The sequence below is a fragment of the Gouania willdenowi genome, chromosome 21 (genome assembly GCF_900634775.1).
Source record: "Gouania willdenowi chromosome 21, fGouWil2.1, whole genome shotgun sequence".
Taxonomy (NCBI): domain Eukaryota; kingdom Metazoa; phylum Chordata; class Actinopteri; order Blenniiformes; family Gobiesocidae; genus Gouania; species Gouania willdenowi.
In genome coordinates, this window is record NC_041064.1 from 3,680,147 (window position 1) to 3,705,353 (window position 25,207).

Consider the following 25,207-nt stretch of genomic DNA (forward strand, 5'->3'; position numbering starts at 1 on the left):
TGGTACCTGTGATGTAGTAAGAGATCTCACTGACAAAGCAATCCAAACAAATTGTGTTCTCTGCCTAGATGTTATATGGTATACTGAGAACCCGGATGATGAATCAACCTGGCCAGTGAGTGTGAAACCCAATATCGAGTAAAATTCTAAATGTTTTCTTTTCCCTTTAAACTAATGAGCTCATTAACATTTGCATTGTTGTCTAATTTGCAGGTCGACACAATGTCATGCTACAAAGATGTACAAAGAAGGCCCCTCATTGACAGACAGATGGGTGAAAGTGAATACAGAGTGAGCTATTCCACTCTTGCTCTGGCTAAGTCCAAGAAACGAGACGTGAAAGTGGTGGTCATAACCAGTGGGTATTTGTTACCAATATTAAAGGGAATATTAGATTATCTTTTTTAGTGTACATCTTTGGTATGCCTCTTAATACACACTCCTAATATTTACCTGAACCTCTTCATTCATAAATGTTTGAAATATTACAAAATGCTGAAATGACACTATCTTTCATTATCATTTCTTTTTCGTTTTTTTTTTTTAAAGATGAGATAACACCACGTTACACAACATACACCATAAAGACATCTTCAGAGAATGTGGATCGTACTTTCAAAGCTGGTTCCAATGAAGAGGCTTCAAAAGAAGAGGCTTCAAAAGAAAAGGATTCCAAAGAAAAGAGTTCCAAAGAAGAGGATTCCAAAGAAAAAAGTTCCAAAGAAGAGGATTCCAAAGAAAAAAGTTCCAAAGAAGAGGATTCCAAAGAAAAAAGTTCCAAAGAAGAGGATTCCAAAGAACAGGGTTCCAAAGAAAAAAGTTCCAAAGAAGAGGATTCCAAAGAAAAAAGTTCCAAAGAAGAGGATTCCAAAGAAGAGGCTCCAAAAGAAGAGGATTCCAAAGAAAAAAGTTCCAAAGAAGAGGATTCCAAAGAAAAGGATTCCAAAGAAAAGAGTTCCAAAGAAGAGGCTTCAAAAGAAGAGGCTTCAAAAGAAGAGACTTCAAAAGAAGAGGCTTCAAAAGAAAAGGATTCCAAAGAAAAGAGTTCCAAAGAAGAGGATTCCAAAGAAGAGGCTTCAAAAGAAAAAAGTTCCAAAGAAGAGGCTTCAAAAGAAAAGGATTCCAAAGAAAAGAGTTCCAAAGAAGAGGCTTCCAAAGAAAATGATTCCAAAGAAAAGAGTTCCAAAGAAGAGGCTTCAAAAGAAAAGGATTCCAAAGAAAAGAGTTCCAAAGAAGAGGATTCCAAAGAAAAAAGTTCCAAAGAAGAGGATTCCAAAGAAAAAAGTTCCAAAGAAGAGGATTCCAAAGAAAAAAGTTCCAAAGAAGAGGATTCCAAAGAAGAGGGTTCCAAAGAAAAAAGTTCCAAAGAAGAGGATTCCAAAGAAAAAAGTTCCAAAGAAGAGGATTCCAAAGAAAAGGATTCCAAAGAAAAGAGTTCCAAAGAAGAGGCTTCAAAAGAAGAGGATTCCAAAGAAAAGAGTTCCAAAGAAGAGGCTTCAAAAGAAGAGGCTTCAAAAGAAAAGGATTCCAAAGAAAAGAGTTCCAAAGAAGAGGATTCCAAAGAAAAAAGTTCCAAAGAAGAGGATTCCAAGAAAAAAGTTCCAAAGAAGAGGATTCCAAAGAAAAAAGTTCCAAAGAAGAGGATTCCAAAGAAGAGGGTTCCAAAGAAAAAAGTTCCAAAGAAGAGGATTCCAAAGAAAAAAGTTCCAAAGAAGAGGATTCCAAAGAAAAGGATTCCAAAGAAAAGAGTTCCAAAGAAGAGGCTTCAAAAGAAGAGGCTTCAAAAGAAGAGGATTCCAAAGAAAAGAGTTCCAAAGAAGAGGATTCCAAAGAAAAAAGTTCCAAAGAAGAGGATTCCAAAGAAAAAAGTTCCAAAGAAGAGGATTCCAAAGAAGAGGGTTCCAAAGAAAAAAGTTCCAAAGAAGAGGATTCCAAAGAAAAAAGTTCCAAAGAAGAGGATTCCAAAGAAGAGGGTTCCAAAGAAAAAAGTTCCAAAGAAGAGGATTCCAAAGAAAAGGATTCCAAAGAAAAAAGTTCCAAAGAAGAGGATTCCAAAGAAAATGATTCCAAAGAAAAGAGTTCCAAAGAAGAGGCTTCAAAAGAAGAGGCTTCAAAAGAAAAGGATTCCAAAGAAAAGAGTTCCAAAGAAGAGGATTCCAAAGAAAAAAGTTCCAAAGAAGAGGATTCCAAAGAAAAAAGTTCCAAAGAAGAGGATTCCAAAGAAGAGGGTTCCAAAGAAAAAAGTTCCAAAGAAGAGGATTCCAAAGAAAAAAGTTCCAAAGAAGAGGATTCCAAAGAAGAGGGTTCCAAAGAAAAAAGTTCCAAAGAAGAGGATTCCAAAGAAAAAAGTTCCAAAGAAGAGGATTCCAAAGAAAAAAGTTCCAAAGAAGAGGATTACAAAGAAAAGGATTCCAAAGAAAAGAGTTCCAAAGAAGAGGCTTCAAAAGAAGAGGCTTCAAAAGAAGAGGCTTCAAAAGAAAAGGATTCCAAAGAAAAGAGTTCCAAAGAAGAGGATTCCAAAGAAAAGGATTCCAAAGAAAAGAGTTCCAAAGAAGAGGGTTCAAAAGAAGAGCCTTCAAAAGAAGAGGCTTCAAAAGAAAAGGATTCCAAAGAAAAGAGTTCCAAAGAAGAGGATTCCAAAGAAAAGGATTCCAAAGAACAAAGTTCCAAAGAAGAGGCTTCAAAAGAAAAGGATTCCAAAGAAAAAAGTTCCAAAGAAGAGGCTTCAAAAGAAAAGGATTCCAAAGAAAAGGATTCCAAAGAAAAGAGTTCCAAAGAAGAGGCTTCAAAAGAAGAGGATTCCAAAGAAAAGAGTTCCAAAGAAGAGAATTCCAAAGAAAAAAGTTCCAAAGAAGAGGCTTCAAAAGAAAAGGATTCCAAAGAAAAAAGTTCCAAAGAAGAGGATTCCAAAGAAAAAAGTTCCAAAGAAGAGGATTCCAAAGAAAAAAGTTCCAAAGAAGAGGATTCCAAAGAAAAAAGTTCCAAAGAAGAGGATTCCAAAGAAAAAAGTTCCAAAGAAGAGGGTTCCAAAGAAAAGGATTCCAAAGAAAAAAGTTCCAAAGAAGAGGGTTCCAAAGAAAAAAGTTCCAAAGAAGAGGGTTCCAAAGAAAAGGATTCCAAAGAAAAAAGTTCCAAAGAAGAGGATTCAAAAGAAAAGGATTCCAAAGAAAAAAGTTCCAAAGAAGAGCATTCAAAAGAAAAGGATTCCAAAGAAAAGGATTCCAAAGAAAAAAGTTCCAAAGAAGAGGGTTCCAAAGAAAACGGTTGCGAAGAAAAGGATTCAAAAGAAAAACATTCAAAAGAAAAACATTCAAAAGAAAAAGATTCAAAAGAAAAAGATTCAACACTATCATGTACCATAAAGCCAAAAACTGGAACAGTCTTTGATGCCTTCACTATAACCTGCCAGACCTCATTAATCTACACTCAAAGCCAATATTGTTTTAGGACAGACGGTAAGAATCTCTTAATAACAACATTTATCAAATCTAGAAGGCATTACTCTTCATTACAAGGAGACAATCATCTGTTGAAGGAGTACAAGCTTTTTATTTTCTGCTGTGTATTTGGTCAGGGAAGTATCTGCTCTGTAGTGATGTCCCTGAAGTGAAGTCAGTGTTCCTGCCCCCTGGAGGACAAAGTTGTGACTACACCCTGAAAATAGCAGCGACTCTTAAACATGGGGGCGATGTCTTCGTTAGCCCTATTATTTTAGTACAGGTTTGTACAAATAGAACGATTAAAAAAAACACTGAAAATAATCCACATTGTACAAAAAGTTACATTCTCGTTCCAGGTTCGAGATTCCAACACAGACTTCAGTTCTGTTGATGACCTGAGGAGAATGATTGAAGAAGTTGTGACTTTGTTAAAGGAACAAAGTCAACTGTCAGGAGCAACTCTGGGACAATTATTTGATTCTGTGGCCAAAAAAATGAACAGTCAGCTTTATGAGTCACAAAAATCGGATGTTGAGAAGGTACGTGATTAAATTGTTGGTGGTTTTTATCCCTGGCATTTTGGGACATTTTCATCATTTATTCAAATTGTGAGTAGCATCCTCAAAGGTCGTGTAAAAACTTCCAAAAACAAGATGTGACATTTACACAGTTTGGGTTTGATTTAGGAAGCAAAAGTGGTGGAGACTGTGATTGTTTCTGCAGAAATCACAATAACAATGAAGTAAAAACAAGGGCTCAGACTTTATTGGGTTAATTGCGATTAATTAATTACAGAAAAATAACACTCCAAACAACGCGGAACCTTTCTTATTGCATGATTTCCCGGTATACTAGGGGTGTAACGAAATGGTTAACTCACAATACAATATGGAATTCGATATAGGGCTCACGATACGAAACACTCGTAATACAATGTAAACATTTTTTTTTTAAATCCCAATGAAAAGCAACCAATGTGTAACAAATGTTTGTTGAAAACAATGTATGAGAGTGCTGTGATCATTTAAAACCTTTTTACTTGGTTTTATTTGGGAACCTTTGAATTTTATATTGCCGTTTTTTTACACCACAAAATGTAATTACATTCCTATGGTATACCTATAATACTGATGCACTGAGCATGACACAAGAAACAGGAGAACCAGAGGAGAAGTCATTGCTTTGCTTTGTTGGCGTTAATGTGAGTTCTTTAAAAAAAAAACACCAGATGGAAAACAAAAGCAAGCAAGCTCTTCTAGCCTCAGAATAGCACCTCAGTGCTAAACATGTAGCAGCTAGCAGGGACAGTGGTCCTAGTGGGAGCAGACAGTGTCTTTAATCCACACTGTTCAGTTTCCACTTCTCTGGAATGTTCTGTATTAAGTGTTGTTGTTTTTTTTTAATTTTAATACACAAATAATAATACAATCATAATATTCATATTACACATTATGTTAGCACTCAGTGATGAAAACAAGTTCATTTATTGTGTTTTCATTGATTCGGTCATATACCAAAATCCATTTAAATTGGAAAACTGTCACATATTCTTTGGCAATTAATTTATAATAATCAAGATTGATTATTAAAGAATTCAGTCCCACTTCTAGTAAAAACACTTCAATTCATCTGTCTATGGGACCCCACACCCCATAATACAATGCGCTAAACTTTTCTAACAATGTCAATAAGATTGTTTACAGTGAAAATGAAAACTAATTTTGGAGCTGCAATATCAATGCAGTTTTAAGTCTATTTTTGAACAAATGACCTTTGATTTATTGATCTAGGCCTAAACTATAGATTTATCTGATAATTATCCTCTCAAGCAGCTTTAATTAAATAAAAAAGACAATGTAAAGTTCCACTATTGCTAATATTATTTCAGCTTCGTGAGGAGCTACTGCTTGTCATGGCTGAGGCGGTTGAAGAAGTTCCTGCTCTGAGTCCAGGGGAGGTTTACGTCGCCACCAGAGGACTTAATGCTCTCGTTCAGGAAGACTCTGGCCTCACTGTTACTGCACAGGTTCTGTATGAAGATCTACTGCAGGGAGGAGCCCTTGTTCTCCTCCTCATGACTGTAACATGCCTGTAACATGACTAACATGCTTGTTTTTCCAATAGGAACAAGCCTCCTCACTGTATGTAACCCTCAGCTCATCCCTTCTCCACATGGATCAGACCAACGCTGATTACAACGAAGAGGAAATGACCACGGTGGCACACACCCTCACAGAGGGAATAAGTGATCTGGTGCCTTATAGTGACAATGTAAGTGTTAACCTGTGCAATCAATGGAAAAATCAATGATTATTTTTGTTCAGATCAAGTTTGTTTTAGCTGATGTTAGCCACCAGAAGGCTAACACGCAGTCACGATTTAGAATCAAATTAAATTTTCCATGTTGTTTCCCAAGAAAAAGGTCTCCGACTCCCTCATCACCACCGTGAACAATATACAAAGTGCATTATTGTTATTTAAGGACATCGATGAGGAACCAACCATCATCACACAGGACGGCATCTGCATTCTGGTCAAAAGGTTGTGAGTCGTTCCTGATCAAAACGCCAATTTAAGCATTAATACAGGAAGTAAAGGGGTTTCTTTGTCGTTTTGTTTATTTTTTATTTTCATCTTTGTCAATTTTTGTGGTTGTTTTGTGTATTTATGTTTTCTTTTTTATTGGCATTTTGTATATTTTTTTGTAATTTTGTGGATTTTTTCAGTCATTTTGTGGATTTTTGTTGTCATTTTGTAAATTTTTTCTGTAATTTTGTTTGTTTTTTGGAGTCATTTTGTGTATTCTATGTAACTTTGTGTCTTAAGAGTCACCACTTTTAGTTTCAGCTTCATTGTTGACATAATGTGCTGGGCTGAGAGTTAGGGTGAGGGCCTTATAGCAGCTCTCCTGGACGGGACTTAAACCATGCCTCAGATTGGGAAAGAAAGGCTGATTTAGTTGATTTGAGTGTGGCACCAACGAGGCTCTGAGTATTTAACAAAGCAATTCTCGAAATAAAAATACAAAAAAAGACTTAATTCAGTAAGCCTTTGTAAAAGGTGCTCATCCATGCATGCTTCACATTTTTAGAGATTTCACTCCAGAGAAAAATAAAAACATTTTGTTTATTTCTTCTTATTTTTTCGGACAGGGCAACAACGACAACCTTTAAAGCCCTACATTATGTGGACATCATAGACTATTCCTGCGCAGCTTTTTCTCTCCCACCTCTACCAGACTCTTTACTTCCTTCAGTTGGACCTGTGACCGTCAGGGTGCGTCAATAGCAGTTGTGCATGTTTTTTTGTTGTTTTTTCTACATGATTTCCCATTCCCTGAAGCTTAGATCTACTGTGTTATCGGGTTCTTCTTACAGATGTTCAGCGTTGATAAAAACATTTATTCGTGGAGGGAGAAAGGAAATGTCAGTGGTACTCTGGGTGATTTATCACTCGTAGCAGAAGATGGATCTGTTCTCTCTGTGAAGAACCTCAGTGAAGATATTGAGGTTAGTGAAGAACTGGAGGTTTGCTATCTGCTGTTACCCTAATGTCTGGACACACTGGACTCTTCAGTGAGTGAGAAACATTGACAAAGATTACAGTTTTCTTTATTCAGGCTAAATGAGTAATGTAGCAGCAGGACTAAAGCAGGCCTACTACATTTGATATAATGCACCTCTTTTCACTTTTAAGTCCAAACCAAGTCAAATGTTATTTGCTTTTTTGCCACCTGAACATGCTATCATGCTAGTCAGCAGTCCTCAACTTGGCTACGCCACTTTAGAAACAGGCCACGTGTTTCCACATATCGTCCAGCTGTTGTTGCATAACTTGCTAACGTACTACTCATACTATGTCTGACGTCAAAATGAGTTTGTATTGTATGTAAGTCATGTTTATTTACTGTATATAGCACCTTTCACAGACAGGTGAGCAGACACAAAGTGCTTTACATATCAGCTCATTCACACACCAATGGGACAGAGCTGCCATGCAAGGCGCTAGTCAACAACTGGGAGCAACTTGGGGTTCAGTGTCTTGCCCAAGGACACTTCAACACATGGACTGGTATAGACCAGGATGGAACCCCCAATCTCTCGATCAGAAGACAACCCCTTTACCACCTGAACCAAGGTCGCCCCGCGTTCACATTAGATATTATGGAAGTATTGAGTATGCAAGAAATACCCAGATGTATGCTATATGTGGACATTTTTTTAAGTATGCACGGTGGACACACTAGTCATACACAACCGGCCCATGATGCATTGCGAGCGGAACGTAAAATGGTCCTGGCACCGGTTTCAAGCTAAAAATCAAACACCTACTTTTCAAAACAAAAGCATCTTTTCTCGTCTTCCATTTAATTTTTGATTTTTTTTTTAACTCTTTTGTAAATAGGGCTCTTGTTTTGAAGTTAACAGGAAGCATGGTCAGAAGCACAATGGAGGTTCTCTGAAAATCTGTGAAATGTGTGAATGAAATGTTTCTACGTGAGTTTTATGGATCAAATGAGCACATGTTGATATTCTACTTGGTCACTTTCTCACTTCAAATGTTTTCAGAACTTTCAAAGTAAAGGTGGAGAATCAACAGAGATATTTAGCCTCAGTGTGAACAAGGTTTTTAACGTTGTAGGTTCCAAATGCATCTTGGGAAACTTGGAAGTTTACTTCAGTGGGAACGCTCATCATCCTAATCATACTGATAGTATATAGTAGACAGTATATACTCATTGATTTAGATTGGAGCTTTGGGTCCAAACACAGTTAGCTCACATTTAACAATGACGTTCTAGTATTTGTCCTTGATGAGAAAAAAAATACTGAGAATATCTCCAGGTGAGGGAACTGTTCTTAGAGCGAACAATATGCCCACAACACATCCATGTGTATAGAAACAGGAACTAAGACAGAGAACTGCATCGCAGCTTGCCAAAAATGAGTTTTTAATTTATCTATCTATCTATCTATCTATCTATCTATCTATCTATCTATCTATCTATCTATCTATCTATCTATCTACAGTATCTATCTACAGTATCTATCTCTCTATTTACAGTATCTATCTATGGTATCTATCTATCTAGAGTATCTATCTATGTATCTATCTATCTATCTACAGTATCTATCTATGTATCTATCTATCTACAGTATCTATATATCTATTGTATCTATCTATCTATCTACAGTGTCTATCTATCTATGGTATCTATCTACAGTATCTATCTATCTACAGTATCTATATATCTATTGTATCTATCTCTCTATTTACAGTCTCTATCTATGGTATCTATCTATCTATCTACATTATCTATCTATGTATCTATCTATCTACAGTATCTATTTCTCTATTTACAGTATCTATCTATGGTATCTATCTCTCTATCTACAGTATCTATCTATCTATGGTATCTATCTACAGTATCTATCTCTCTATCTAGTTGGGCAAAAAGATTTACTTTAGCAGGAGTTGGAAAATAAATGGTAAATGTTCTAAAAATATTAAATATGTCTGTATTTTCATTTTCAACACTAACAAAGAGTCAACACTTTTTTCTTGCAGCGTTGTTTGAAAGTTCTCACAGTATGAACAGAATTTGTTCTGGCATGACTGAGTTTGCCTTTTTAAATTAAATAAAATCTGTCATCTTTGAAAATTCAACATGAAAAAAGGAAAAAATCCATCTCACTTCTGGGTCTTTGTTACTGATGTTGTTTCCTTGTGCACAGATCTATCTTCCCAGGCCTGTTGGACAGGAAGTTATCACCTCTGTGCTGGATCTGGCCAACTACAGCACAATAATCATTGATATCCCATTTCCAAACTCTACGCTGCTGATAAAGGTTCAATTATTTGTTTTATTACTGAAATCATTTGTTCTGAAACAGTCCATAATTCCCTGATTATTTAGTGTGTGTGCATGGCTGACACTATTATAAATATGTCATTTATAGATGATGCCATCAAGGGATCCTTTACCTTTCAAAGTCTTTCTTGAGTATTTGGACGACTCCAATAAAACCAGTTCCGTGGCCTGGACCACGATGCCTCAGAAAGGAGCTACACCAGGTGAATCACATCTTTGCTGAGTCTTGATGCTATCAGGTCATCCCATGAAAAACTAATAAACAAGAAATAATTACAAGACACAGAGCCAAACTACGACGGCCTCATGTAAAGGATTTAATTCAAGATTGGCGAATGCATATGCTAAGTTGTTTACTGAAGACAACATGTTCCAGACCCAAACACACACACTTTTTTCCATTTTTGAGGGGCTGGCATGTCCACCAGATATGATGTATAGCATATATTTTTGTATATTCTGAGAGAGTAGGTGGAGCTGTATTACTTTACCACATTTCAGTTTCCTATATGTGTTCTTGAGATATTAGAAGCTGAAAAAGCACAAAAAATCTGAAAAATCGACACATACCCCCTGACTAAATTGTCCATTTCTCAAAAAGTATTAATCCGATCAAACTAAAAATTTACAGTGTGACTACTGAATAACCACAGAACAATTGGTAAACATTTCTGAATTTTTTGAGACAGAATTGCGTGAGCCATTTGTGAAATGAAATGGAATCGCTATCTTCAAAAATGCTAATTGTTTGTGTTGCAGAGGAGAGGTACACGTGGCTCGTACCCCCAGAAAGCTTACATGGAAGGATTGGGCCACACAGTTTATTGATACGCCCTATAGTCGGCAATGGCATAAAATCAATCACTGGCAGTCTGTCGGTCACGGCCATCACGGCCTCGTGTAAATACTGGGTTCCATCACTGTTGGACTGGAGCAATGAGGGATGCAGGGTACGTTTAATAAAGTAATAAAGTACAACCTGAAATCATTTTGTGTATTTTGCTGCCTTTTTTTTTTTGCATTATTTTAATAATTTTGTGTATTTTTGTGTCGTTTTGTGGTATATTCAGTGTTTTGGTCATTTCTTGTATTTTTGTTATCATTTTGTATATTTTTTGTAATTTTGTGTGTTTATTTGAGTCGTTTTGTGTATTGCTGCTGCTGTTTTGTGCATTTTTTTTTTACTACTTTTTCCTGTCATTTTGTTTATTTTTGTTGTGTTTTCAGTTTTTTAGACATTTCTTTTATTTTTGTTGTCAATTTGTATATTTTTCTATAATTTTGTGTATTTCTGTTGTATTTTCAGTTTTTTTCTGTTGCTGTGTTTTGTGCATTATTTTCATTGTGTTTTAAATTGGTTTTTGTTGTCAATTTTGTAATTTTTTGTTGTATTTTCAGTTTTTGAGTCATTTCTTGTATTTTTGTATATTTTTCTGCAATTTTGTGTTTTTGAAGTCTTTTTGTGTATTTCTGCTGCTGTTTTGTGCTTTTTTATTTATTAATTTTACTGTTTTATATTTTTGTTTTCATTTTGTATATTTTTCTTTAATTCTATGTGGTTTAGAGTCTTTTTGTGTAATTCTGCTGCTGTTTTATGCATTTTTAACACCATTTTGTGTTATTTTTTGTTGTATTTTTCATTTTTTAGACATTTTTTATTTTTGTTGTCATTTTGTCACTCGGTATGTTTTTTATCTTTAAGGTGGGCTACAACACCTCGTCTTCGTCAGTCCACTGCCTATGCAACCACCTGACCACCTTTGGGGGCTCCTTCTTTGTCACCCCTAACCTGGTGGACCCATCGCGCTCGGCTGAGCTCTTCGCTACCTTCGCTGACAACCCTGTGGTGGTTTGCTTTGTCATGGCTCTCGTCATACTTTACTTCCTCGTGCTTGTTTGGGCAAGATGGAAAGATGTTAAGGACACGTCAAAGGTATGTGTTCTCTTCCACACAGGAACAAGAATTACTTTTCAATGCTTTTCTCTGCAACATTTAACCTAGAGGTGGGCAACTTCTATCACAGAAAAATGTTTGTTGATTGAAGGGCCACATGATCAATAGAAAAACACACAATATTACTATAAAAACTCTGTCATTCTGTGTATGTTTGTTGTCGACTTGCTTGTTATAGTTCCATTTTGTGCTTTTCTGTTGCCCTTGTGTGTATTTTACCTGTAAAATGTATGTTTTATTGTGTATTTCTGTTGTCATTTTGTGTTTTTTGAAGTCATTTTTGTGTATTTCTTGTACTTTTGTTATCATTTTCTGTAATCGTTTTGTTCATTTTTGTCGTAGTTTTGTGTGTTTTTGGAGTATTTTTTGTATTTTCCTGCAATGTTGTAATTCTTTGTATTTTTCAATGTATTCTTGCTTTTGCTTTTTAATACACAAAACACAAAAATGCACATATACAAATTACATTTACAAAATTACAGAAAAATACACAAATGAATAACAAAATACAAAAATACACAAAAAAATGCACAAAAATACACTAAATTAAATTAGCAAAAGTACAGAAAAATATACAAAGCAACAACATTCAACACATGAATGACTGAAAAAAGTAAAAATCATAATAGAAAAGAACCAATGACTAATACTGTACAAAAAAAACACACAAAACATTTAGTTTTTTTACTGCTTTAAAGCAGCTGGAAATTATAATTATTGTTTTGTTTTTTTTTACCAGATAGACATAGCGTAGGCGTCATAGATGGACAATAAAAAGGTTGCCTTGAGAAACTGAGAATTGTTCTTGTTTTTCAACAGATAATAAAAGTATTTTTCTCTTTCTCCATGAACTAGGAGGTCATGTGACTTTCTGTGCCTTTTGTTTATATGGGGAATGGTCTGAGGCTGAACGTGTATTACAATATGGCAATATATGATGTGTAGCCACTTAAATGTCTAATCATAAGATCAATTATTCGCCTGCTGTATAAAGTATATTTACATTCTAGTCATATCTTCTCATATCTCAGCTTTGTGTGTGTGTGTGTGTGTGTGTGTGTGTGTGTGTGTGTGTGTGTGTGTGTGTGTGTGTGTGTCAACAGGTGAATGTGACAGTACTACGAGACAACAACCCATTGGATCGATATTATTACCTGTTGAGCGTAAAAACTGGACATCGTATCGGAGCTTCTACGTCCTCTCAGGTGAACTCGCTTAGTCAGCGTTTTTATTTATCTGATGCACACACCACACATAGACTAGCTAACCAGCTACAATATCATGAAACATTGTCGACAGGTTGTCTTATGGAGGAAAATCATATATGAATATGGGGTAATGACCGAGAAAAGGTTTGGGAACCACTGGTCAAATGGGATCAACTTCCCTGCATTACTCTCCCTCTAAGCCTCAAAGTAAACAACCGTCAATATTCATAAATAAAGACATTTACAACCATAACAACAGGGAGGCACATAGGAATAAATAAACAAACACTATCAGACCGTCCACCCACTCTGTTTTCATCTTTACTTTGGCTTACACGCTTCTCATTAGCCAAGCTAGCAGAGCATTCAGCAGCTTCCACACACTGGACCATTAGCACTGCTGTGGTTTGACAGCAGCAGCTCCTAATTTGTTCTGAAGGTCACTAAACAAGTCATTTTGGCTCCCACAGTTGCATTTAACAGGACACGTTTGTCTTCATTTACAGAATAATAACTTTGTGTTTGTTTATTTTTGACTTCCAGGCAGCATTTGAACAGGATAGAAATCCTGTTTACCGTGACTCGAGTCGTTTAATTTTGACATTTAAGAACAAGAAGTCTCCATGGTTTAATGATAGCTCTGGTTAGTAATTATACAAAACAGCCTGATTAAAGTAAATCATATTAAAAAAGAATAATTTAGAAATGAGAAAGAAATGCAGCAGCCACAGAGACTTTCTACGTTATGTCAGGTTTGATTTATTATAGCGTAAGCAGTATCCATCACATTATCACAGGAATGGTTAAAGGGTTTTGTGTATTTTTGTTGTCATTTTGTATATATTTTTTAATTATTTTGTGTATCTTTGTAGTCATCTTGTGTGCATTTTGTGTAATTGTGTTTTTTTGTCTTTCTGTGCATTTTTGTTGTAGTTTTGTATATTTTTCTCTCATTTAGTGTATTTTTGGAGTCAATTTGTGTTGTTTTTTGTTTTTTTAGGAGTCATTTTGTGTATTTTTGTTGTCATTTTTTTATGTACTTAGCATCATTTTGTGCAGTTGTGTGTTTATTTTGTATATTTTACTCTGATTTAATGTGTTTTTGGAGATAATATGTGTTTTTTTTTTTTTGGTGATTTGGTTTTTTAGGAGTAATTTTGTTTATTTTTTATGCCATTTTGCATATTTTTATGTATTTTTGTCCTCGTCTTGTGCTTTCGTGTATTTTTGTATATTTATCTTTCATTTAGTGTGTTTTTGCAGTCAATATGTGTTGTTTTGTGTATTTCTTATGCCATTTTGTAAATGTTTATACATTTTTGCAGTTCCAGTTTTCTGTAAATTGCTGCCTGTCCACCTACAGTAGCATTTAAAGTCATTTTTAACCCTTGGAGTGTTTCTTGTTTCAGGTGACGATAACACTACTGGGTGCAGAAACAAACAGTGAACCTCATCACCTGACGGATGCAAAGAAGCAGGTTTTCCAGAGAGGAGCGATGGATATGTTCCTGCTAAGCACTCCCTTCTCTTTGGGAAACCTACAAGCCATCAGAATGTGGCACAACAACTCAGGAAACAGTCCCGACTGGTGAGGAAACATTGTGACCTAGTTATTATTTTGCTTGTCAGTTTAGAGCTAAAGTGAAGGATGTTTGTAAGGGCCACTAAAACTCTTCTCCTTTCTCATAGGTTTGTCAGTAGTGTCAGTGTTCAGGACCTACAGACAAAACAGAAATGGTATTTTCTCTGTAACTGCTGGCTGTCAGTGGACCAGGACGACTGTGCCCTGGACAAAGTTATCCCTCTTCCAACAGAGCTGGAGTTAAAGAAGTTCAGGTCAGTCACACACTCCACATACTGTATATAGACTTTTATTTTGAAACTGACATCCCTGTTCTTCTGCAGTCATCTGTTTTTCCTGAGAACGACGAGGGATTTCAGTGACGGTCACCTGTGGCTGTCTGTGGTGGCCCGACCCCCCAGTAGCACCTTCACCTGTGTGCAGAGGGTGTCCTGTTGCTTCTCTCTGCTGCTTTGCACCATGCTCACCAGCATCATGTTCTATGGGATCCCCACTGATCCCTCTGAGCAGACTCTAGACCTAGGTAAACACTCACTTTACGTATATACAGTAGTTAGTAAGGATGCAGGAGGCCTCGCTAATGCTAATGCTAATGCTAATCCAGTGCTAGGTAAATGCTAATGCTAAGTTAATGCTAAGCTAGCTAATGTGAGGCTTGTGCTAAACTAGTGATAGGCTAGGTGTAGGGGATGGAGGGGGGGGGGGGTAATCTAGTGTTAGGCTAATGCTAATTCAATACTATGCTAATGCTAATTTAATGCTAATCCAATGCTAGGTAAATGTCAACGCTAGATTAATGTTAATGTTAAGGTGATGCTATACTCTTGATAATTTAATGCTCGGTTAATGCTAATTTTAGGTTGATGTTAATCCAGTGTTAGGCTAATGATGTGTTATGCTAATGCTAAGCTAATGTTAAGTTTATGCTAACATAGTGCTAGGTTGATGCTAAGATACTGCTATGCTATGTTAATGCAAGGTTATAGGTTAATGTTAAGATATTACTTAGGTGATGCTAATCCACTGCTAGGTTAATTATAGGCTAATGCTAAGTTAATGATAGGTTAATGCTAATCTAGTGCTAGGGTAATGCTATGCTATGTTAATGCTAAGTTAATGCTAGGCTAATGTTAATATATTGCTAAAGTGATGCTAATCCACTGTTAAACTAATGATAAGCAAATGCTAGGTCCATGCTAATACAGTGCTCTGTTAATGCAAAGTTAATACTATCCTATATTAATGTTAAGTTAATGCTAGGTCAATGCTAAGCTAATGCTAAGGTGATGCCCATCCAGTGCTAGGCTAATGTTATACTAATGCTAAGTTAATGTTTGGCTATTGCTAAGTTAATGCAAAGTTAATATTAATGCTAGGTAAATGTTAAGTTAATGCTAAGGTGATACTAAGCTAATGCTAAGGTAATGTTATGCTGCGTTCACACCGGATGCGTCACGAAATATCCGTACGTCCAGATTACATGCAAAGTCAATGGATAGATGCGTCCCAGATGCAAAATCTTTCCTGGGCGGCAGTGCGGTCCAATCCACATGTGTTGGCCGTCCGATTGCGCTCCCAATTTTACGCATATCCGCACATCCGCGCATTCGCAGGAGTTGAAAGTATTGAACTCCTGCGGCTGTTTTGCATGACAAAAGCCAATCAGAGTCTTTGTTGACGATGACATCAGGCTGTCAACACGGACACTGGTCTGTTCACCCATTCACCCATGGAGTAGAAACTGTGTGTGACCACCTGGAGCTGTATGACACGGCCTTTATAACCGGGACCGGACTAGAACGGATTAGGCGTATAGGAGAATCAGCGAGGAGGTGGTAGTAGCAGGTAAAAGTTATTTCTGTAGTTTTCAACTTTGAAAGTCGGCACTGAGCTAGGATAGCATTAGCCGCTAATCACACTGGCTTTTTTCACTGGTGGTTTATGTTTGTGAGAGGAGAAAAAGGACCGCAGCTCCTCGTTTCAGCAGGTGGTGAAACTCACCGAGTTGGATGTGTCGTTGGTGGGCGGTGCTTTGCGTCAGAAGCGCGTGTGAAGCGAATTGAGGAAATTTTTTTATTCTGCGAACCCTGCGGTATGTTTCGTGTGGTATGTTTCGTGTGGTACGTTTTGTGCGGCAGATGTGTCCGGTGCCGCAGAAGACGCATTCGGTGTGAACGCAGCATTAGGCTTGTGCTAAGCTAATGCTAGGATAGGTGTAGGGGATTTGGATGGTAGCGCTAAGGTCGGAGGGTTCTGGCTCCTGATTGGTGGATGACGTCAGGTTCTACTTTATTTCCCAGCAGCCAAACAGTTGTGTATTCTAGCTATGCATCCTCACCTGCATTTTCTATAGGAAATGCAAATAATCCAGTTCACTTTGTCCTTTGCTTCTTTAAAATGTCTCAATTCATTGATTCCACCTGGGGTTGTATTTTTTTCTTCTTCTTTTTTTCAGGTCACTTTGAGTTCACGTGGCAGCAGTTCATGGTCGGAGTTCAGAGTTCGCTCATTATGTTTCCAGTGAACATCCTCATCGTTGGCATTTTCAGGTGGACGCGCCCGCGGGAGACGCCTTGTTGCCAACGCAAGAAAAAAAAACCAAAAACCACCCTGGAGGAGGTCATTAACTCCTCCCACACGGCTGCCATCAACACGAAGGCAAATATAACTGTAGACACCTTCATCATGGTAGGTGCTTCATTTCATCAATATTAAGCCACTGATGAAATACGTACGTAGTGAAATGAATATTTTATTTACAACAGTGGTTCCCAATCTTTTTGTCCCGTGTACCTTCTTTGCATTTTTGTCAAATCATGTGTACCCCCTCTTCCTGTCATAAGTACCCTCTCCAGAATTTCATCTGATGTTTCAGTTGTGGAACAGTGTGGAATAACTGTCTCCAACATTGGTTCCCTAAGGCTTAATCTACGTATTCAAAACAATGTGTGTAATTTAAAGTAAACTTTATTTAAAAGAAAAAATACTGTGCAACTTTTATGTGATTACTTCAAAAGTAAATACAATCTCCTCTGTAAAATGCAGCTAATAATTGTCTCCTATTGTCAGAAGTGTGATAAAATGGCCTCTACAACATAAACTAATCCTGTTTCAATAAATTACAAGAAAATATATTCTTTTATTAAGCAATAGTGGTGAAAAAGAAACGAGGAACATTTCCTTGTTATTTTTGAATTCATTGTTAAATATTTTCTGTTTGTGTGAGGCATAAACATGAGCTTTAACTGGTTTTCTTTCAGATTTGAATTCAAATGTTTTTTTCTTTTCTTAGGATATCACAAGACTTTCCCGTTCACTGTCTGAAACACTCCAAATTAACTCAGAGTTTGAGCCTGAAGAGACAAATGATATCAATGCCATTCTGTCAGTGATGGAGGACGCTGTGCAGCAGAATTACAAAACCAGTGAGAAGATCCTTCCACGGGGTGAGGATCATTTGAATCTACAGTTCTTCCATCCATTTATCCAGTAAAAACATCTTTCCTTGTGTGTATCAATAGAGAACAGTGTGGTTCTGCATCCTGTGATGGTCGAGGGAACTGAAAAGAAAACCCAGTATGTGTTTGACCAGCTGTGTCACATCGAGGAGGAACTGGTGCTGCTGGGACCAGAGAACTTTCCCACAGCAAACAGCTACAGTCAGGCTGTGGAACAAGTCCATGGAATGAAGAAACTCCTGGAAAATCAACTCAGCGAGGAGGAAAATCTGCACAAAATGTAACAAACAAATCACAGAAAATGATTATGGATTTAAAATTCAATCTGCACTGTTTTGCACAATGTATTGGAACAATAATGATGAAGAATCACATGGAGAGAATGTTTGGTTCTTTATCATCTTTGTGGTTAGGGCCGATAAAGCAAATGCACAAAATGACTAAAAACACAGAGAATCTCAGCAAAAATACACAAAAGGACAACAAGAATACACAAAATTACAGCAAAATACACAATATTGTAGCAGAACTACACAAAATGACTAAAAATACACAAGATTGTAACACAAATACACAAAATTGGAGCAAAAATATATAAAAAAACAAAAAAACAACTCCGGAAACAATAATTACATAAATACACAAAAGGACATCAAGAATACACAAAACTGCAGCAAAAATACACAAAATGACATCAGAAACATTAATAATTACTTAAATACACAAAAGGACAACAGGAATACACAAAATAACAATAAATATAGACAAAATTACTCTTCCAGTCGCACCATAATAATATCTTATAAGTTGTTATAACATTACATATTTCATTTTTCAAAACACAGAATAAAAATAACAGTTTTTTAAATTTCGATTTTTCTATTCCTTCTTGACTCAGATAAAAATTATGATGAAAATTCTATCAAATAACCACTGATTTTTTGTTTTAATTATGCCTTTCTGACTAACACTGACTGTGAATACTAACATTCATTTTGTGAGATTTGTGTAGCTCTGGTTATTTAAATTCCATCCCAAAGTTGAAATTGTGTCAAACTAAGTGTTGATTAATGAAATAATATGTTTTCCCCACAGGTCCACAGCAGCAGAGCAGTCCAATGTAGATGAAAAGAAGAAGAAGAAGAAATGCTGTGCTGGAGGTTTACCATGGTGGTTCGTGTTCTTTGGCTGGCTGCTGGTGCTGGCCACCAGTTCGGTGTCGGCCTACTTCACCATGCTTTACGGCTTAAAGTTTGGGAAAGAGCGCTCCATCAGTTGGTTGGTGTCCTTGGTTGTTTCCTTCTTTCAGAGTCTCCTCCTCATCCAGCCTTTGAAGGTGAGAAACCCACCCACACCCATGTCACAAACGCACAAACAGTCGTGTCATTGCTAACGGCATTTTGCCATTTGCACACGCACACAGGTGATATGCTTCGCAGTCTTCTTTGCACTCGTCATTAAAAAAGTAGACGACGAGGACGATCACGAAGTTTACCTCAATGAAAACATTGGTAAGTCAAAGAACAAGTTCTGATTAAGTGATACTTTACATCAGACATAGGCAACAAAACATTAAAAAGTACAAATAATTACAACATTGCAGGAAAATACAGTAAAATACTAAAAAAAAACTACGACAAAAATGAACAAAACCAACAACAGAAATACACAAAATGACTCGAAAAAACACAAAACGACAACATTAATACACAAAATTACTCAAAGAACATGTACAAAATTGCAGAAAATGATCACAAAAGTACACACAAAAAATGATTCTGCAAACCCACAGTATATTATTATAATATACAGTACATAATATTAACAAACAAGCTGAACTCCAACAGAAATGCACAAAAAAAATTCTCTAAAAAACATAAAATGACAACACAAATACACAATATGACTCCAAAAAACATATATTTCACAGGAAAAATACACAAAAAGACAACAGAAATGCACAAAATGCCTCCTAACAAGCAAGACAACAACAAACATACACAGAATGACAAAAAAAACACACTTAATTACTGTGTTAACGCTCACAAAATTACAGTAAAATATACAAAATTACAACAAATATACAAGAAATGTCTCAAAAACGGGAAATACAACATGAAACACAATATGAGAATAAAAAAAACAAAAAATAGTAAAAAAAAAAAATATATATATAACATACATACACAATACACTGTTTTACATTATACAGTATTGACGTACTTAGCTTTGTGTGCAGGTGATTATAAGGACGCACACGCCCTCAGACGTGTAGCTGGCATCTATGAACCTCCACCAATGTCTGACATAGAGAGGATGAAGAGGAACAGGATTCTGGAGCAGAAAGCCTTTGCTCTCTTTTGGGAGATTATAAGTGAGCACAAACACCTTATTTGTTGTAAAACCAGAGGCTGAATGTGTCTGACTCTGGACTGTGTGCTAGCCTACCTGTGCTTCATGTGGATGCTGCTGCTGGTGGCGTACGGCCAACGAGACCCCAACGCGTATTTCCTGAACCAACACATCAGAAAGAGCTTCAGTGGAAACACCTTAAACAGCCTGAGTATCAGCGATGTGTTCACATGGGCCAACACGTCTCTAATCGATAATCTATTTGGAGTTTATCCAGGTAAGTTTCTGTTTAAAACACATGGGCTGTGTTGTAAATGTCACGCTAACATACTAACAATTTGAGCCCATTTCTCCTTATTTTTACCCTTTTTCTGCAACTACACCAAACTTGCCATATTTGAACTTATTTTTATCACTTTTTCTTGCCATATTTTTGTTCCTTTTAATGCATTTCCATCAAATTTCAATGCCTTTTCTGCATTTTTTTTCACTTTCAGCACCTAATGTTGCATATGTTGACTCGTTATTGTCACTTTTAACCTCTTTTCACCATATTTCATGCTTATTTCTGCCAATTTAACCACATTCACAATTTGTCATGATCATTATTTGCCAGTTTAAACTAATTGTTCCTACTTTTTTCTGCCACTTTTAAGCCAATATTGACATTTGAACTCTTTTTCACCACTTTCTCTGTCTGTTTTTGCCCACTCTGATTTGGAACTTTTAACCAATTCATGTGGTTTTTAAAATCCAATTTCACCACTTTTTCCAACATCCTTTGTCACTTTTAACCCATTTTATATCTACATTAAAACACGGATTTACATCTTTAAAATGACTATATACACATATACTCATTTGATCCATAAAACTCACGTAAACACATTTCCTGCCGAGATTTTGGAGATTTTCAGAGACCCTCCATTGTGCAACTGACAAAGCTTCCTGTTAACTTCAAAACAAGAGCCCTATTTATAAAAGAGTAAAAAAACTAATATAGACAAGAAGAGATGCTTTTGTTTTGAAAAAGGGATGTTTGATTTTTATCTTGAAGCTGGTCCCAGGACCATTTTATGTTCCGTTTGCAATGCATCATGGGACGGTTGAGTATGACTAGTGTGCCCACCGTGCATACTACATAAAAAATTGTCACAATATAATTCCAGCAAGTTCTTTTTTGTCTTCTTTTTGAATAATATCCTAAGGTTTCATTTATTCCAACAACTGTCTTTCAGGAAATTTGTCTTTGATCTCCTGACATGTTTCGACTGTCATCTTCTAAAGAACAATTTTGACGTCAAGCTTAGTATGAGAAGTACGTTAGTAGGACATTTCCAACAAGGCCATGGACTGTTTTTTTCTAACAATATATTGTTGACATTTCATCAAGTTGGCCAGAAGAAAAACAGCACCTTAAGGTGCGTTTACACCGAACGCGACTTCAGCGACTCTGGCGACTAGATTCCATTCAAAATCAATGTGAAAGGCGCGATGTCAAGGGGCGCGACTCAGTTGGGCAATCTGAGTTGCTGGAACTCGTTCAAAGTTGAACATTTTGAACTTTTCATCTCCCTATGTCACTTACCCGGCTTGACTATATTCAAGCGACTCATTACGGGCGATTTAAGCAACTACAGTTGCTGAAGTTGCGTTCGGTGTGAAGTACGTGTCTTTACAGGTCGATAGAAGACTTCACATTCTTTACTATGTACTAAATTCTTTATTTTTATCCTGTAAATTAAGATACTTTATCCTTTTTGAGTATTTCTGCCTTATTTGTTGACGTCGTCATTTGCACACAGGCTTTATCACAGACGGGAACTCGAAGTTAGTGGGTAACGCCCGCCTCCGACAGCTCAGGGTTCAGAAGAACTCCTGTAAGATCTCAAGCTACATGAACCAGCTGGTGTCAGACTGCCACGCTCCTTATTCATGGGACACGGAGGACACTGGCTTCTATGAACCTGGCTGGCACCGAATCGTTACGGACAACAGCACCAGCTCCAGCACCAACTGCAGCTCCAGCACCAGCTCCAGCCCCTGGACCTACCAGACCCAGGAGCAGCTCCGCTCCCACCCAACCTGGGGCCGACTGGGGGTCTACAGAGGAGGAGGGTTTGTGGTGGAGCTCGGCCCAGATTTGACCAACGCTAGCAGGTTAGCGAGGAAGTAGAAACATATTTTAAATCTGTTTGAGCTTTAATTAAGAAAGCAGGAGCGTCACTATAGGGTGCCAAATGTAAAAACTCAGTCACTGTTTCATAGCCCACATATTTTGAACATTTAGTTCACTTTCCTCATATTTAGCAATTTTTTATTTTATTTGAGACAAATTTGTGTAAAACAGCATGTTTTATATCATTGCAAATAATTTGTACACATGAAATATAAATATGAATTTTAAATCTAAATGTAAAAGTTAAATATAAATGTTGTATAAATGGTAATTGTTGAATTTAAATGTAAATTGAAGATTTAACATTTATATTTAGATTTACATTTAACAAATTCATGTAAAACAACGTGTTCTATATCATTGTTAAAAATGTGTACACAAGAAATATAAATTTAAACGTCAAATATAAATCAAAATGTTAAATCTAAATGTAAATTGATTATTTAATATTTATGTTTACATTTAACATTTATATTTACATTTAACAAATGTATATAAAGCAGCATGTTGTATTTTATTGTTAAAGAGGTGTACACATGAAAAATAAATCTAAATGTAAATGTTAAATTTAAATAGAAATTGCTGATTATACATTTATATTTAACATTTACAATTTTCATTTAACATTTAGATTTACATTTAGCAAATGAATGTAAAACAGCATGTTCTATATCATTGTTAAAAATGTGTACACATGAAAAATAAATGTAAATGTTAAATCTAAATGTAAATTGATGATTTAACATTTATATTTATTTTTCATGTGTACATGAGCTATTGTTTTAAAATATGAAACAGTAACTGCGTTTGTACATTTGTCATCTCATGAATCACAGACCTTTGTTTCTAATTCACAGCACGCTTGAGCACCTGTTCAGTAGTAAATGGCTGGATACGTACACAAGGGCCCTGATTGTGGAGTTCACCGTCTACAATGCTAATGTAAACCTCTTCTGTATGGTCACACTCATGCTGGAGACGGCAGCTGTCGGTGAGACTCAAGCGCTTTGTTATATAATAACATCAAGGATAGACATTATTTCTATTCCCACGGTAACAACAGATTAATTTCACATTTCATTAAAACGTCTTTGCTTACTTTTCCAGGAGTGTTCCAGTTTCACAATGAGCTGCAGAGTATTCGTCTTTACCAGTCAACCAGTGGCCTTCCCATCTTTGTCATGGCTGCTGAGATCATTTATCTGCTATTCGTCCTATATTACATGTTTCTGCAGGTAAAATAACAGTAATATTCATACATTTCAGACATTTTATCTATCTGTATTTCTGTTTATACATCAAAAACTTAGTTAAAATACTGTCACAGGATCAGGTGTTTCTCTATCTAAAGAACCTCTTTGCATGAGTGATCATAGTGTTTGTTGACTACATTATCTAAAGTGACACAAATTATGGATTTAAAATTTAATCTGCAATGAATCACATGGAAAGAATGTTCAGGTCTTTATAATCTTAGTTGTTAGAGCAGACAAAGCAAAAAATGCACAAAATGACTCTAAAAACACACAAAAAACTCGTTGGAAATGAAAAATGAGGTAAAATAATGGCACGAGATCAAGTGTTTCTCTATCTAAAGACCCTCTTAGTATCAGTGCTACAGTCATTTTGATTATATGACTAAATAAAAATAATTAATGTGAAGAAAAACTCTATCAAAATGTATTTTTTATTTGTTAACTTGGAAGAAATTCAATCAAAACTATTGGTAAGTGATTGATACGCTGGCAATTTGTTTATTTGCAAATATTATTACCATCAAATATCAGGTTTATCAATGCAAATTGAAATCTTTGCAAAAATGCATCAACTACTATGTTTTATAGTATGTATTAGTCAACTAAAAATCTTGATGACTATAACTAAAATACTCCTGATGATTACATTTTGATTAGTCAAAATGAGTGAAAAGATTTAATAAAAAATCATGTAACACTACTCTGTGTGCACAAACTCCTTATGTGAACCTGTCTTTGTTAGTTTTAATACCATTTAATAATCTCAAATGTGAGCTCCTGCTTCAAAAGAAAAAGAAAAGAAAAGCTTCTGCACATTTCTTTTCACAGCTGGACGTAAACAAATGCATTTATAAGCACTGAAGCCAGGAACACACTTTGGTTTACATCGTATACACACAATAATAGCTAAAGTAGAGATTTTTGAATCGTCACATGTGGTTTAAAAGGTTCTTAAGATGCACTTTGCTGAAATCACTCATAATTCTTGTTCAAACCGCCATAAATGCTTAAAAGCACCCAGTGATTCATATTCACTAATCTGCGCACATTTCCTGCTTCACATTTCAGGGTAAATTAATGAGGACGCAGCGCTGGATGTATTTTAAGAATATGTGGAATCTTCTGGAGCTGAGCATCATCATGCTGACCTGGAGCGCCGTGGCCGTCTTTATCATCAGGACCGTGTTTGGAAACCGAGATCTGGACTACTACCAAAACCACAAAGACAAGTGAGCCTGATCTGAGGGTCTGAACCTGAGGTTTAAAACAGGAGAGCCCACATTATCTCGGCAGTGGCTATCCGCACGGTTGCCGTATCAACATACAGACACTCTATCTGTATGCAGCACCCCTCATTGGCCAGTTTAAGTCACGTGACTAAAGCCCTATTCGCACTGAATTAGTTTTACCTAGGGACCACATGTAATAAATAAATGACCCCCCAATGTCTGCTTTTTATGTGGCGCATTCGCACGGGATAACCGAAGCCTGGGATTTTGCTGAAATTTACGAACATCTGAAAACGTGAAACAGTGTGAGTTGACGTTAAAACAACTTTGCAGGCGTTTGACCGCAGCTTGTTGCTGTGTCACTGCTAGCGCTAGCCAGCTGTATTAAATAGAAGAAGGCTACGAAAAAAGATACTTACCACACAGTGCAAAGCAGGACGTGATCTACCATTTGCTTCTGATATCGCTCCTTCTCTATTTGTTGCCGTACGTTACGGGCCGATAAGGTTAAAGGTTCTCTAAACACTCCAATGCAGCCTCCATTCTTTGCTAAAAGTAAATAAACATGCGTCCCGGTGTCACGGTCTGTGTTTACCTCGTACTGTGATCGATTATGAGCATGTGTTTTATTAGTTTATTGGATTAGGTTAGGGTTGCATGCATGTTTACCAGTACGA

General features: G+C 36.4%; 1 protein-coding gene and 1 long non-coding RNA gene across 2 annotated transcripts in view; both read left to right on the plus strand.

Moving 5' to 3' along the window:
* Positions 1 to 6: 6 nt before the first annotated feature.
* LOC114455054 (uncharacterized) lies at positions 7 to 677 on the plus strand. The gene is made up of 3 exons (XR_003672649.1): positions 7 to 115; positions 214 to 358; positions 550 to 677. It is a non-coding gene; the product is annotated as an uncharacterized LOC114455054 (long non-coding RNA).
* Positions 678 to 1,161: 484 nt separating this feature from the next.
* LOC114455074 (polycystic kidney disease protein 1-like 2) overlaps positions 1,162 to 25,207 on the plus strand; it is a 32,053-nt gene continuing 8,007 nt past the window's right edge. Inside the window, exons 1-28 of the mRNA XM_028436085.1 lie at positions 1,162 to 1,598; positions 1,705 to 3,455; positions 3,575 to 3,720; positions 3,797 to 3,979; positions 5,329 to 5,466; positions 5,565 to 5,711; positions 5,857 to 5,981; positions 6,593 to 6,716; positions 6,818 to 6,949; positions 9,176 to 9,289; positions 9,401 to 9,515; positions 10,072 to 10,262; positions 11,015 to 11,245; positions 12,370 to 12,471; positions 13,884 to 14,062; positions 14,164 to 14,310; positions 14,380 to 14,579; positions 16,512 to 16,744; positions 17,349 to 17,502; positions 17,578 to 17,794; positions 18,610 to 18,850; positions 18,938 to 19,025; positions 19,754 to 19,888; positions 19,958 to 20,143; positions 21,672 to 22,026; positions 22,903 to 23,036; positions 23,153 to 23,280; positions 24,370 to 24,530. Of these exons, the coding sequence (XP_028291886.1) occupies positions 1,162 to 1,598; positions 1,705 to 3,455; positions 3,575 to 3,720; positions 3,797 to 3,979; positions 5,329 to 5,466; positions 5,565 to 5,711; positions 5,857 to 5,981; positions 6,593 to 6,716; positions 6,818 to 6,949; positions 9,176 to 9,289; positions 9,401 to 9,515; positions 10,072 to 10,262; positions 11,015 to 11,245; positions 12,370 to 12,471; positions 13,884 to 14,062; positions 14,164 to 14,310; positions 14,380 to 14,579; positions 16,512 to 16,744; positions 17,349 to 17,502; positions 17,578 to 17,794; positions 18,610 to 18,850; positions 18,938 to 19,025; positions 19,754 to 19,888; positions 19,958 to 20,143; positions 21,672 to 22,026; positions 22,903 to 23,036; positions 23,153 to 23,280; positions 24,370 to 24,530 (6,494 nt within the window). The remainder of the gene's footprint in view (positions 1,599 to 1,704; positions 3,456 to 3,574; positions 3,721 to 3,796; positions 3,980 to 5,328; positions 5,467 to 5,564; positions 5,712 to 5,856; positions 5,982 to 6,592; positions 6,717 to 6,817; positions 6,950 to 9,175; positions 9,290 to 9,400; positions 9,516 to 10,071; positions 10,263 to 11,014; positions 11,246 to 12,369; positions 12,472 to 13,883; positions 14,063 to 14,163; positions 14,311 to 14,379; positions 14,580 to 16,511; positions 16,745 to 17,348; positions 17,503 to 17,577; positions 17,795 to 18,609; positions 18,851 to 18,937; positions 19,026 to 19,753; positions 19,889 to 19,957; positions 20,144 to 21,671; positions 22,027 to 22,902; positions 23,037 to 23,152; positions 23,281 to 24,369; positions 24,531 to 25,207) is intronic.